We start from the raw sequence: 15,037 nt of genomic DNA, 5'->3' as shown, positions 1-15,037 counted from the left end.
ACGAAAACAAAATCAATAGATTTAAATCAAGGAAAACAGTGAATTAATCATCTTTTTCACAATAAGGCTAGAAAGATGCCATATATCTTCCAAACCAACTTCCATTACCCTCACAGATTAATACGTGTCTGAAAATCAAAGAATCTATTGCAGTTTCTCTACCTAGAAGCTGCTTTGCAGTTTCACCTTCTGTACCTATACAAAACAATTACTGCAAACCTGATGCCTTATCTCTTCCTTTTTTTCATGCAATCTGTTTTAATGCTCAAAGTTACTCCCCTCAGATCCCCAAATCACCAGCTCTTCTTCCCCCAGAGGCACATTCATTTCATGTTTTGCTTTCCCTGCTGATGGAAGGAGCTGTGAATGGTGCTGGCAGCACACAAGGGCACATCCAGAAATGCGGCCTACAAAGTGGCTGGCTGAGCATGAGCCCTCCTGCAAATACATCCTCATATCTACATATTTCACAGGTTACTAATGCTCACCAGTGGCAATGAGAGATCGTGCTGGTAGATAGCCCAGCTCTGACATGGGACAGAAGAAGCAGAGGGTTCCTGAGCAGTCAGCTAGCAAATGGAAGCATTATTTCCTTGGGGAAGAGTGCTGGCACCACTTTGGATGGTTACACGGGACTGGCCAAAGAGGGCAGGGGGTCTTTGCCACTTCTTTGTCAAGCAAATAGGACCTGACTGCTCTGCAGAGAGAGTAAGACTTGAAATCACATTGTGATCATACAATCATAGAATTGTTTGAATTGGAAGGGATACTTTAAGGTCACCCAGCCCATCTCCCCTGCAGTGAAGAGGGAGCGCCATCAGGTGTTCAGAATCCCATCAAGCCTGACCTTGGGTGTCTCCAGGATAGGGCTTCCACCACCTCTCCGGGCAACCTCTGCCTCTTCCAAAATCCCCCTTGGGATCATGGCAGAAACGTGAGTGATCCCAGGCACGGGGGAGGGGTCCCAAGTTCCTGCAAAGAAACAAGTGAAAATGAAGCCTTTGGAAACCTTTGTGGCTCTACAGAGCTCACCCATGACTGATGACGACATGATACTTTTTAGTGCTTTTAAAACAAGAGAGCAGTATGAAACCTAGCTGTGTGACAGAATTTGGTCAAAAGTTATTCACATGAGTAAGGAGGTCACAGTAAAAGCATTTTTAAAGGGAAATATTTTAGGGGGGTATTTCCCTACAGGCATTCCTGCCATTCCCTGTTAGTTCCAGATTGTAGCAGCTGAGTCACAGCTGGCTTTGAGAAAGTTCAGGAGAAAATTACTAACCAGTTTTGGTGTCATTGATGACCTCTAGTGAAAAATCATAGTGGAAGTTTCGTACTTGGGAACCAAACAGAGAGAATTTGTCAAAGATCTGAAAGCTGGGCCAAGAGTAATGGGAATTAACAGGGAAGGTGCTAAGAAAGGGTTGGAAAAAGGACAGTGTGTTTCCATCTTGTTTAAGAAGGGACAAAACAGCCCCACTGCTTTTGTGTTGTTCACAAAAACTCAAAACATCTCCTTCCTTTTTGCATAGGACAAAGGAGAAGGCAAGCTTCAAAAAGCAAAAGGTCAAACCAGTGACCCCAAAACATCATCATCTCCTAAGCAGCAGCCTGGGGTCTTAGAAGAGCTGAGGCTGGGTGATGGTCTGTCAGAGAGGATATTTATTTGTAGGTAGATATTATCACACCACACCCCACAGGCAGGCTCAGTCTCTGATCCCAGTCTCACCAGTTTTTGGGGTGGACCCCCATGGCCAAACCCCGCTGCCAGTTGGGACTGAACGGCCTCTAAGGTCCTTTCTAACCCAAGCCATGCTGTGATTCTGTAAAGCAGCAGAACGAGGAGGGGAACACTCATTATTTTTCCTCCTAGACTAGGCTCAGTGCCAGCCCCGCTGCTGGTATCAACAGTGGAGCACGATGACAGGGTCATTTTTAAAGGAGAACAAATCACTGGGCTGCTTCTCTGAGCTTCTTTCCTCCAGTTTAAGCGATGCTAACAAGGGAGGTCAACCTGCTTCCATTTGTCCCCTCGACACAAACTAGGACATTTCTCTCTTTTGACAAGCAAACTCCTAGGGCAGACTTTTATTTTTCAAGTTGCACAGACACTGTGTTCCTTTCTGAGGAGGAAAATACTGCCAGAGGCTGCAGTGGGCATAGCAGCGTATTCTCATGCCCCAGAAGATTGCAAGATGTACCTTAAAGCAGAAGGCTCCTATAGCAAAGGAGCAGAGGATAAAAGTAGACTGGACAAAAGCCTGCTAGCCCCCAGGACTCCACAAGCTGGCCTGTTGATTGTAACACCATAAAAGCCACAATAAAACTGCAAAACTTGGCACCTCCCAACACAGCACCATGCTGGGAGCTCAGTTGTTGCTACTAGGCTCCTACACTTGTGGGAAGGTATCCCAGTCCTTGCCCACATGTACAGCTCAAGACCGCAACAGGACAAAGAGGGGATGCTGACAGGGTCATTGCATAAAAGGCATATCAGAGAGGGTGACTGTAGCCATGGAGGGAGAGAAGGGGGGCAACACAATGGGAAGATGTTACAAAAGAAAAGAAGGGGCTCACCAGTCTCTGAAGACTTAGGCTCACAGTAGAAATTCCACAAAGGAGGAATCTCCAACCAGAAAGCCTTCCAGCCCTTAAATGGAAGGTTTAAGAGAGGTGCAGCCAGGCTCCACCCCTTCCAATTGCACAGCTGAATTGCCTTCACCTGTGCTCCCAGGGCTGACTGGGTCCGTTCCCCAGGTGCTCCATCAGTAGCTCAGGCTGGCACTCAACAGTTCCCATGCAGCTGCCTTTGGAGCCCTGATCTCATATTCCAGTCCTCTTACATCCCATGGAGCCATGTATGAAACACTCCCATTTCTAGATGAGCAGATGCCCCAAGCCAGATCATAGAACCACAGAATGCGAAAATCGTAGAATCATTCACGTTGGAAAAGATCTTGAAGATCATTTAGACCAAGCATCAATCCACCCCCACCATGCCCACTGACCACGTCCCTCAGTGCCACAGCTCCATGTCACTTGAACACCTCCAGGGGCGATGACTCTATCACTTCCCTGGGCAAACTGTTCTTGGGACAGCTGGAAGTGGCTCAGGAGCTCCCATCCTCACAGCAGCAAATCTGAGCTCTTATCCCCCTCCTTATGGGCAATTTAGATGTGTCCTTTTGAAAGACTAAGCTTTTGGGTTTGTTTCTTTGCCCTTCATCAGGGGGAAGATGTTGCCTCCTACGCACAGACTGGCTGTTTCCAGGTAGGAATCAGATGAAGCTAGAAGAAGCAATGCTGGTAGCTACTCAAGAAGCAGCTCCTTGAGGAAGGAGGTGGTGGATGCTGAGCTAAGGGGGAGCATTGCAAACTCCAGGAGCTAAACAACAGCTTGATTAGAAAAGAGCAGTCACTTCTATTTATCCTTGCCGGGCGCTATTAGCGGCACTTTTATGTCCTCGTGGTCTGAACCGAGAAAATAAGCAGTGACCGGGAGTTGTGGGGCCAGCCGTGCCCTCCCTGCAAAGCAGCTGTGAGCCGGGGCGAGCTGTCACCGTGCACAGCAGGGACCGACCCGAGCCGGCAGCGTGCCCATCCAGCAGGCAAACGCTTCCCCCTAGCGATGCAAGAGCACAAGAGCAAGAGCCGAACCGAGGTGGAATTGACGGCAAGCACAAGCTGAAGAGTTCTCAGCTCTGTTTAGGGCATGGATTTTTGTTGCTGGTGGTGCTTCTTTGCACGAATGCTGGCCCTCTGTCTTCACGAGTCACTGAAATGCAAATATCCCTTCCGCCCCCCACTGCATGATGCTGTGCTCAGACTCCTTTTCAAACTAAAAAGTATCTGTAGGGGATACAGTTGGGTGGTTCATTTATTCCTCTTCTCAGAAGCCTGGGCTGGATGAACTCTGCAGCTGGCAGCCTCCTGGCTGTACCGTGGAAAGAGAATATTAAAGTTCATTCCCCTGCCTTTCCTGCAGGCCACCCTGCCTGCTCATTGTGCCTGGGGACAGCCAGGATGAGGTGGAGATGGATGGTGATGTGACAGCTTTGCACCAGCACAAATGTGCAAATGCCACAGGCAAAACACAGCTTGGGCTGGGTGGGAGATGGAAGTCATTGCTGGCAGGAAAATGCTGTCAGCTGGGTGAAGGAGGAGCTGACAAAGCCTAACACTATAGTTTTCACAGTTGCTTGCTCCTAGCTTACATCCCTTCCCCTCCATAGCAAGTCCTTTTCTCTTCACGGCTCACATCATTGCTGATTTAGACCCTGCCCCAGAGGCTCAGAGGCAGAAGGCTGCCACTTGCCCAGCAGCAACCAAGCACCTTGCTGGTCAGCTTGCATTGCTTGGCTTTTCCACTCCATGTACCAGATTTCTGATTGAAAGCCTGAGTGCAAGAGTCTGGGAATCAAGTTGCACACTAAATAGGTCCAGCATGGAAATGCAACATTCCCAAATGTGTGCTCAGATTTGACTCAAAATCTGATGTCTGATAGTAAAGGACAAGGACCAGGATGGAACCAGAGAGAACAGAAAGCACATTGCCAAGTGGTGGTCCCTAATGATACCAGGTCCCCTGGGCCCGCTTAATCCAAATGTGAGGTTTGTCTCTGGGCCATAACCAGGTGGCACTAGAAAACAGCTTGTCCCAGTCCCTGAGTAGAGCTGAGCCTTCTGTGGGTGGTTAATTCAGGTTGCTTTTATTTTCCAGGCAGGTTAGGGCTTTGGGGTTGTGAAAAGCTCATACAGTCTGCAGGTATCCTGCTCAATCAAAGGAGAATTCCTATCCCAAAGGAGAATTCATGCAGGGGAGGCAATGACTTTAAAGTCTTTCCCTTGCCAGTAACCACAGGGGATCTTGACCCAGGTATGTGCCTCTGGGGCTTTCATCCTCCTTAGGAAACAACATAGTACAATGGGAAAATAAATCCTAAACCATGCAGTCAAAGGAGTCAACCCAGGTGTCAGTAATCCAGTGTGAGAACAAGCAAAAGTTCATGTATTTCAGAGGACCCTCTCTGAAAGGAGAAGATAACAAATGACACATGCTGGCAGCAGCTGTTCTGGAGGTGCGTTGGCAGTCTCCATGTGGGGAAGATGCTTTCTTGTGCCACCACATCTCCTCTGACCACAGATCTCCTCCCCACCACTTGCATGGATGTAGCTGCTCCAGTCATGCATGTTCCGCAAAGCCAGCACGCTTGCTGTAAGCTTTGCTCTCTGCCAGGAAAACTAGAGGGTTTTCACAGGAGCACAAGAGATCTGTGGCAGGGACCCCAAAGCATCTGCAAGGGCACGGCACCAGAGTGATGACGGTGCTGGTTGTCCAGGCTGCTGTAAGATATACCCAGCCCTTTGCCCACTTTTCCAACCAGCTAGAGGAATTCCGTTTAGTGACTATAAACGGCCATAAGAGGGCAGCTTTTAGCTCATATTCTTTCTCCAGCCCAGCTTACAGATTCGATGGCTGAGGAAATGATGCGTTCAGGACAAGGATGCCCACAGTGCAAGCCCTGTTTTCTTCCCACTGCCAGCCTTGAAAAGGGAATAAGTGGCTCCAGCTCCAGCTCTACACTTCATTACACTACCTAGACCACGCTGAACTGAATTATGGCTTTGTTGCATCAAACTGCCTCTTGTATTAGCAGGCAGGTGTTGCCCATAGCAATGTGAAATTGTATCAGCAAGGTATCAGTGTCCATTCACCGCTGTGCTTAGTGACTGGAGAAATGGAAACAGCATATTCAAGAAGGGGAGAAAGGAAATCCCAGGGAACTGCAGGCCAGTGAGCCTCACTTCTGTGCCTAGGAAGATCACAGAGCGAATCCTCCTGGAAGAGATGTTAGGATCTGCCCCTGTAATGATGAAGCGGCTCCTTTAAGGGAGAAAAGAAAAAGGGACAGAGAACAGGAGCAAATAAAACACTTTTGTATTTCTGGGGGCTAAGCAGAAATTTGTGGTTGCAAATCACACGAGGAGGCAATGTGAGCTGCTGGGGCACCATTGGAGAGCACAGGGTGATTCATGAGCCCTAAATCCACACCAGCACTGTGCTTTCGCTCTCCCTGCCATGCGTACAGCTAGGTAGGCTCCAAGATTTACTGCCCTGGAATGGATGCTTAGAAATGGATAGTTTTTCTAAGCCTCTTGCTTATCAGTGTCAGCAAAGCTAATCCACATCTCTTTCTGAGAGGGTTGCAGAAAAATTGTAGGACAACATATGCAGCTCGGGCTTTTCTACCAGGCAGAACTGCATACAGTGCTGGACAAAGACAGAGGGACCCAATGTTGATTGGGACAGGAGTGAGGGAGGGGAACAATGTGTTGATCGTGTTTCTACAGACAAGCATGAATCATCTTATCCATCCTGCCTATCACTGCCATCATATCTGACCAGACAGCTCGAAAAGAGCCCTTTGCAACCATTTGTCCTGTCCATGGATCCCACATGAGCCCTTTCCACAGGCTGCAGCTCCAACACGAGTACAACCCACGGGGCCCATCCTTCAGGAACTTCTCCACCATGGGTCTCTTCTCAGGCTGCAGCTCCAGCTCAGGTGCTGCTCCTGGGAAAGCTCCATATGCTGCAGGCTCCCTCAAGCATCAGCCACCTGCTTCAATGGGGGAAAGCCTAGGAGACCAGAGACTGTGATCCACACTGGGTCTCTGCCTCCATAAGAGCCCCCATGGCTTTGGGGATTCACCAGGGCCTGACAATGGTTTGAGAAACTGCTGCTGGATGGGGCAAATATGCTTTTACCTGGCAGGCCCTCCAGAAACCAGAGGCTGAGAGGTGTTCAGAAATGAAGGACCAGATAATTGCTATTGCTAAAAATGTCCCTGTCACTCTTCCCAGACAATTAGTCCTGCTATAGATGTCCCTGACACCCTGCTGAGGGCAATGGGCAACTAATGTGGAGTCCCTGATGCAGTAGCTAAAACCAGAGACAGCTGAATCCTCAACCCCCACAATACCTCTGTGTTTAAAGGAGGACATCCTACTTTTCTCACCCTTCTGCACATCAGATGTTATTCCCTGCAGCTCAGGCATCCGAGCTGGCAGGAAAGCCAAATCACACCTTAGATGTAACCAGGAAACACAGGCGCTGCTTTGCTTGATCCAGCATGAGTCTCATCCCAGCTTCCCGTCCTGGTGTGTTCAGCTGCAGCAGTACTCCTCATGCAAAAATGACGTCTGTCACCTCAGCAAATGGCAGGAACCAAAGCACAGAACACTCTCCTTTTGTCTCTGCTCGCTCAAGTCAGGCAAATGTTTTGTTCCTCCTGCAGAAGTTCAGGATTGGAGGAAAAGTGACAGGCACCGTTAGGGTTGTGATGCAAGCACAGCACACAAAAAAGAGTCATCTTTGGTGAATATCCCAGCCTAACCTGTCAGAAAGCATTTGTGCTCACCCGCCTTTGCTTCAGCCTCCAAGGCTGTACTTAACATGAGTGAGTTTGCAGGGGAAATTTCAGGGCAAACTCACACTGAGGAGATTCCTTTTATCCAGCAAACAGGTAAGCTGTGGCATTCTGCTTCAGGATGTTGAGAAGGCACTTTGCAAAGCTTTGCAGTCGAGAATTCATGGCAAAATAAATAAATCAATGAATAAATAAAGTAACAGCACTGCAAAGACTGTAATACACACCTGCCCCGCTCTTGCATTCCTGCAAGGGGCTCCACTCCTGGCTGCTTACAGGGGCGTGAATCACAGCTGGATGGGTTTTGTGCTGCCTTGCTAAGCAGTTTTCACGTGAACTCTTTTGAAATAACATATATATGTATGTATGTATGTATGTATATATTTAACTTGTTTTAAATTTCCTGAAGGTTAGGCTTTAAAGTTGGCTTTAAGCCAGTCCTTGGAGGACTTCTCTTGGCCTCAAGAGAGCCATCTGAGGTCACTACATGGAGCCGAGCTGCTGAGCTGCAGATGAACGGATTATTTCCCATTCCTGTATTAGGAGCACTTGTGGATTCAGATATTACTCCATTATTATGCTGCTTTTATCCATGCCTCCCTCCAACCCTCCGCTCATCCCCAGGACTGTGTTTCTGAGCCACAAGGCCTCCTTGGCCCCAAATGTTTGCACAGGGTTGAATTCATCTCCAGACCATAATGATCCTGAGTTACCTGGCCTCGTTATCCAGGTTGGGCTGCTGCTGAGCCACCATAGGTCCTTAGGAAGGAACAGAGCGTGGATGTAAACAAAAAGGCACAAGAAAAGGTCGCTGAATGGAAGAGGTGCAGGTGCATCATCCCCAGAAAGCCTCCCAAAGGCTGTTAGTTCTCACTAATAGGGATGAGACTTCCCACAACACATTCTTCATCCGGGAGAGCCACAGCTCTGGCAGAGCTCACTCTAGAATTACTGGAAGGAGGTGGGAGGTCCCTCTAAGCTGGTTGGAGATGCCTTGTGTCACCATGAGCTGTTTGAGGGGTGGCTGCCGCAGTTCTGGCTCTCAGTGCATTCTTCAAGCCGTTCCCACAGCCCAAGCATTAGTCACAGGGATGCTATTAATTAGCTTCGGAGAGGCAACCCCCAAGAATGGGGGAAACTGTAATTACAGCCCTTGCCTATTAACTTTGTTTGGGCTGGTGTCTCTGCTTTTAAAACAGGAACAAAAGGGAGCAGACTAAGACAACTGCTGCTACTAAGAAGAAATGGGCAGCGGAGTCCGAGAGGAGCCTGCATGGGCTGGGAGCTGCAACACTCTTTGCAAACCAATTTTGCCCCAGAGTCACTGGATTTTGCTTGCAAAAACTGCTGCCCTCGCTTTGCCCGAGCGATAGAGGGCTAACTGGTTGCAGATCAGACACCATCACGGATGTCCTGTGCCTGCGCAGTGGCAGCATCCCTGTGCCATCCATGGGCATGCTGCTGGTGGGTACGTGCAGCCTCAGTCCCTTTGTGAGCCACCATTGATTGAAAAAAGAAAAAGGAAAGAAAGAAAAGGAGGGAAAAAAAGATACACTCAAGCGCAGGATTAGCTGGGGGAAGGGAGATGGGTTGGTGGGGCTGGGAAGAAATAATTGCCATGTCTGAAAGCAGTTACTATGGCAGCAACAACCTTCTTGCTGCTGGAGCGAAATGTTGGGGACCAGCAAGTACTGCCTTTGTCAGATGCTCTCAGGCAGACATTTAGATGCTAATGCTGGCTTTAACCTTGGCTGCATAACCTCGGGAGAGGGGGAGTGGGGGGATGACGGGAAGGGGGTGGGGGGGAGGAAAGTAGAGGAGGGGAGAGCTTATGGACAAGATGGGTTTCCTCTCCCTAAATTTGCCACTGAATTGACTTGGCATACTCCCCTCACCGCGATTAACGCTGTTATGCCTGCACTTAATATTCAGCAGAGGTTTTAACAGCTTATTTATGGATAGCTGGCATTAGCTGCAGCATAATTCAGCACTGCAATGCTCCTGTTTATCTCTGTCCCCTCGGGATCATTTGATATAAGGCCATTTTTTTTAGAACATCCCCTAGCTCTGATCAGGCTGTCGATCTAATCTCGACTTTATTTATAACTCGCAATCAATGCTGGGGTGAAAACAGGAGGGGCACCTTTCCCTTCCACTTCGGAAAGAGGTTTTGGTGGCCTCTTTCAAAAAGGAAGCCCCTCAACTGGAGGCTCAAAGCCATCTTCAGCAGCGGGGATGAAAGAGGAGGAAGGGAGGGGAGGCTTTGGCTTCTGCATGAGAGGTGATGGGGGGGAGAGGGTTTCCAAGTGCTCAGAAAGAGCGGTGCTGCAGTGGTACATCTGCCCATGGAGGTGGTGGAATCACCACTCCTACAAGTTGTTCCAGACCTGTGGAGATGTGGCACTGAGGGATGTGGGCAGTGAGCACGGTGGGACGGGCTGGGGTTTGACTGGGTGATCTGAGATGCCTTTTCCAATCATAATGATAGTGTGGTTCTGTGATATCCCAGCCAGCCCTATGCCTGTGCCCTGCCTTCTGAGTGGTGATGCTGTGCCAAGCAGCCTTCCTCCTGCACGCTGTGCTCACGGAGCTCCCCATGCTTCTCACATTGTCACCACGTGGTGATTTCCACACAAACTGTCACCTCCGCAGTGTCACAGCAAGCTGCCTGTATTTTTAATGACACCGCGTGTTAGCAGGTAGCCTTATCTCCCCGTAAAGCAGCAAACATGCATCTGCAGAATGAAATATGAAGATGAGAAACGATCCCACTCCATCCCAACAATCCCCACTGCGTGCTGCATAGGAAGAGCATCTTAAACTAAAAGCGATATCTGCCTCCTGCATTATACTTCTTTCTCCGGGGCTTTCCTGTTAAGCTGTCAGATGTGGTTGATAGTCATTTTACAAGCGCTCTGAAGGAGGTGGATAGCAGCACAGGAGCAGCTCTGCTGCTGCTCTTGGGATTGGGAGTGATAGTAAAACCAACCGCCAGAAGGAGGAGTGGGGCAGAGTGTGGGGCAGAGGTATCTCCCTGCCGCCCTGGGACAGACCTCGGGGGCCAGAACACGGAGAGAGGGCATTTGTAAAGCACAAAAGGCGAGAGGTCTCGGCGCTGGGGTGGGTGCGCGGTGGGGATCGCTCAGCTCACGGCGCTGGGATGTCACCGAGATGGCCGCATCTCAGCATCCGCGCTTCCCCAGCCGGCTCCCGCAGCCCGGCCCCACGCCCGGGGGCTGCTCCGGGACCATGCGAGAGGGGCACGCCGCCATGAGGCGACGGAAAGGCAGGAAGGAGAAGGAGGAGAAGGAGGAGAAGGAGGAGAAGGAGGAGGAGGAGGAGGAGGAGGGAAGTGGCGGCAGCGGCGGCGCGGCCCCTCCTCCCGGGCGGGGCGGCCGGCAGTCCCCGAGCCCCGGCGCGGCGTGGGACCGTGCTGCCCGCCGCTCCGCCAGGGGCCGAGCCGAGCCGGGCCGGGACAAACCGAGCCGAGGCGGGCGGGCCGGGCCGGCGCGGAGATGGGTGCGGGGCTGTGAGGGCGGCGGAGCCGGGGGCGGCCATGGGGAACATCTCCTCCAACATCTCCGCCTTTCAGTCCCTGCACATCGTCATGCTGGGCCTGGACTCGGCAGGGAAGACCACGGTGCTTTACCGGCTGAAGTTCAACGAGTTCGTCAACACGGTGCCCACCATCGGCTTCAACACGGAGAAGATCCGCCTGAGCAACGGCACGGCCAAGGGCATCAGCTGCCACTTCTGGGACGTGGGCGGCCAGGAGAAGCTGCGCCCGCTCTGGAAGTCCTACAGCCGCTGCACCGACGGCATCATCTACGTGGTGGACTCGGTGGACGTGGACCGGCTGGAGGAGGCTAAGACGGAGCTGCACAAGGTGACCAAGTTCGCCGAGAACCAGGGCACGCCGCTGCTGGTCATCGCCAACAAGCAGGACCTGCCCAAGTCGCTGCCCGTGGCCGAGATCGAGAAGCAGCTGGCTCTGCACGAGCTGACCCCTTCCACCACGTACCACATCCAGCCGGCCTGCGCCATCATCGGCGAGGGGCTGACCGAGGGCATGGACAAGCTCTACGAGATGATCCTCAAGCGGAGGAAGTCTCTGAAGCAGAAGAAGAAGCGGTAGAAGCCCGCAGATGTGCGGACGGGTGGGAGAGCAAACAAAGGAACGGAGGAGGAGAGAGAACCAAAGCGATCCTTTTCTCGTTGGTTGTTTCCTCCCCCCCCCCCCTTTTCTTTTTTTCCGGTGTGTGCGTGCTTTTTTATTTTTATTTTAGTTTTTTGTCCCTTTCCGAATGAAACGACGACAATAGCGGTGATAACAATGCCATTCCTGCAAGCCAAGCCCAGATCCTGACTGCAGGATCTCCTCCTTATGCTCTCCCTCTTTGCCCGCCGCCCTATCCCCGGCCATAGGGCAGCATGGAGCAGGGGTAGGGCACCGCTCCTAATCCCCTGAGCCCCATGGCCGGGCTGGAGATGCTCTGAGCGGGGCGAGATGCCGCGGGCGGCTGAGAGCCCACGGAGCTGGGGCGGCCCCCTGGCTCCCCTCCATCCCCATCCATGACTGCTGCTGGGGGGGGGCAAACCTAGGGGTGAACAGGGCAGGACCCTGTGCAAGTGCATTTGAGAGAGGCCAAAGGTGAGGCTGAAGCTGTGCAAGGTCAGCCGGCTTGGAGCAACGCAGCATGGGGAAAGATGACCAAGGGATGAAACGCGACCATTGGGACAGAACCCTGCAAAGGGGACAGAACCCTCGGAAGGGGGCAGAACGTGGCCAAAAGGACAAAAAGAAGGACAGAACCTGGCCAAGGGGACAGAACCTCTCCAAAAGGACAACCCAAAGCCTCTGCGGGCTGGTTGTTTTAGGAAGCAGATGAAGAGGACAGACAGCTTTCATGCAATGCCGCAGCAGCTGGAGGTGCATAGCAGCTGGTGACTGGTGCTGAGCTTTAAGCTGTTTGCTTAAAAAAAGCGAAAGAAGATAAAGGAAGGGAGGGGGGTGGGGGGAGGGAAGGGGGTGAAGTGGCACGGGGTCCAGGAGCCCCCGTTTCCTAAAGCTTGGTTGTGGCATCTCCTGCAGCAAAGCCACAGCAGGTGTTTGATCGTGCCCAGGCAAAGGCATGCTCCGAGGTGCTAATTTGCTCCGATTGGGGTGATCCAAAACCATGGATTACTTTGAAAAAGAAAAAAAAAGCTTTGTATACCACCACGTGGACTGGTCACCGTGCTGCTCTGCGACTTGGGAGGGGGGGGGAGCTTGGGGTGGGAGAGGGTCTGTGGCAACAGAAGGCAGGACGGGTGGCTGCCAGCATTGCGCAGCAGTGCAATGGGCAGAGCTTGCCCAGTCCTGCCAGAAGGTTGCAAAATCCAGCAGGAAAAAGGACTCGGCAGAGCCGGGAAAATGTAAAGAGTTGGGAGAAGCGGGGTGGGAAGCATGGGGCAGAGGGGAGGTTATTTTTATATATAAAGATTTAAACCCACTGAAAGCAGAGAAGCGCCCCCAGTTGCCAGCAGGTCGGTTCCTGGTTTCTTGGAGGGCTGAGTGCTCGTGGCAGGGGCAGGCCCCGTGGTTTCCTTCTGCAGGTGGAGGTTTGGTAGTAGGGTGGGAGTGATCCAGCCTGGAATCATCTCCCTGCTGGACAAAGGCAGGGGCTCCGCTTCCCGCGCTTCCCACAGAAAGAATGGGGGAGGCCCCAGCAGCCCTCGGGGCTGAACGTGCTGAATTTCGAGCCGCAGTTGGGCAGGATTTTGCAGTGGTTTTTACTGTTGGAAAAGCCTCCCCATAGCAGCCGAGGAAACCACCGAGCAGACAAAGAAATAAATGCCCTCAGGTTTCAGGGAGTTGATTCTCCCCTGGCAGCGATGAGCGGATGAGGACGGTACCTTATACACGGTGTTTTGTTGGGGAAGCAAACGTTGTGGCCAGGCAGTGTGTCCGTTCTTGTGCAGGATTTGAATCCCTTTGAGTCCCCGACTTGTGCGTTGAGTGGGCTGGTCCCATGCCTTCAGGAGGCTCTGTGTCCCTGCTTCCTTGGGTTTGCTTTGCTTAGTCTTCACCTTGAACACTTTGGTACTTGCTGTTGGGAGAGAAAACAGTCTTCATTTTTGATGCCATGGAAGCCAAATGCTTTAACCTTCATCGGCAAAGTGGGGAACTAATTTTTTCCCACCATCTCAAAAGCGAGCAGGTTTTAAACAGAGCAAGCACAGGTGTTAGCTGTGTGCTTTGCCTCCTCGCTGACGAGAGGTGGGTCTTGGTTCTGCAGACACCAGCACTGAAGTTATGGGGTGGATGTCAGCAGAGCTCAGTCCTTCCCAGGGGCTGAGGACACTGCGCTCTGCTCAGCATCCCCATTGAGAAGCATTTGCTTTCCAATCAGGCTTTAGGCATGTGCTCACCTTACAGTGCATGCCCGAAGGCTCAGGTGGGATGGGATGCTGCCATGGTGCCATTCCCACCGATTCTGCTTTCTGCAATAATTAAAATCACCTCTCCAATTAGTAGCTAATGGCTCCTGCGGCGTTTCCCTAACAGTTTCACAACTGTCTGCTGATTTTCCTGTATGACAACGAGCATCACCTAAGGTGGGCTGGCCAGTGGAAGGAAACTTGAAGGAAACAACTGTATTGTTGCTCTGAGCCTCTTGCCAGGTTGTGTGTCATCTCTGAATACGTTTGAATGACCCTTTATTCTTTTTGGGGGGTACCTTGCCTACCTTGCCGTGTTCCCAACAGTGTCTGAAACCCCACTGCCTGTGTCTCAGCCCTGCTGCTGACCGCCAGTCTCTGTCCCTCCTGTCCTTCCTCTTTTTACTGAAAGATGCAGACATAACGCTGTGAACTGAAATAAATTATTTATACAACGAAAGGGCCTGATAAAACAAACAAACAAACAAACAAAACCAAACCCAAAACCTGTGTTCCTCTGCTTCTTTCTCTTTACTAGTGCTGTATTTCACAGTTGCTTCCTTGTGCATGTGGCTGCTGCCTTCCCTGGCTGTGATGTTTGATGGATGTGGCTGTAGCTTTTCTAAGTGATGTGCAATGCAGTGGTGGAGCTGGGCCTGCAGGGGTTAAAGCATCAGGACAGGATGCTGTTTGCTCCAGGGTGGCTGCTGACACAGGAAACATGGGTGACATTTCAGAGATGAGAGCTAGAGCAGGTGCTAACTGATGGTTTGAATTTTCAGGTATTAATGACTGCATTTGGTGATGACCTGAGTCAGGCTGGCGACGGTGGGATTTGATGGGCTCAGAGCGTGCACGGGGAGAGGTTTGTTCTGGGCTCATCTCTGCTGCCTGTGTGGCCTCTGTGGCTTCCAGTGTGTGTGGTGCCCAAGAGCAAGGATATGGTGTCTGCTCTGCAGGATCAGGCCCAGGCGGGGGCTTTCCTCCTGTTCTCATGGGGGAACAGTCCCTGAACCTGACTCTGAGGCACAGACTGGGAAGCTGGAGGTTTGGAGAGACAGTGACTGTGCCATCAGACCTGCCCTCAGGGCTGCAAGCAGGGGGCTGTGTCCTCTTGCCGCCAAAGTTCATTGTGCCTTGAGCTGCAAGGGCAGACATCCTCCTGCAAGCCACAGCCACTCCTCCC

The 15,037-nt window shown here is 51.6% G+C and overlaps 1 protein-coding gene and 1 long non-coding RNA gene across 2 annotated transcripts; one reads left to right on the top strand and one right to left on the bottom strand.

Annotated features, from left to right (window-relative positions):
• Window positions 1-494: 494 nt before the first annotated feature.
• Window positions 495-7,281, bottom strand: LOC140255105 (uncharacterized). The gene is made up of 3 exons (XR_011904389.1): window positions 7,021-7,281; window positions 848-972; window positions 495-697 (listed from the first exon to the last, which is right to left on the bottom strand). It is a non-coding gene; the product is annotated as an uncharacterized lncRNA (long non-coding RNA).
• Window positions 7,282-10,824: 3,543 nt separating this feature from the next.
• On the top strand, window positions 10,825-14,366 carry ARL4C (ARF like GTPase 4C). The gene has a single exon (XM_072342156.1). It carries the CDS (start codon window positions 10,988-10,990, stop codon window positions 11,564-11,566), a length of 579 nt encoding a protein of 192 aa, XP_072198257.1. The 5' UTR covers window positions 10,825-10,987; the 3' UTR covers window positions 11,567-14,366.
• Window positions 14,367-15,037: the final 671 nt, after the last annotated feature.

The sequence above is a fragment of the Excalfactoria chinensis genome, chromosome 7 (genome assembly GCF_039878825.1).
Source record: "Excalfactoria chinensis isolate bCotChi1 chromosome 7, bCotChi1.hap2, whole genome shotgun sequence".
In the NCBI taxonomy this organism is placed as follows: Eukaryota; Metazoa; Chordata; class Aves; order Galliformes; family Phasianidae; genus Excalfactoria; species Excalfactoria chinensis.
This window is presented reverse-complemented; position numbering and strand designations above follow the sequence as displayed.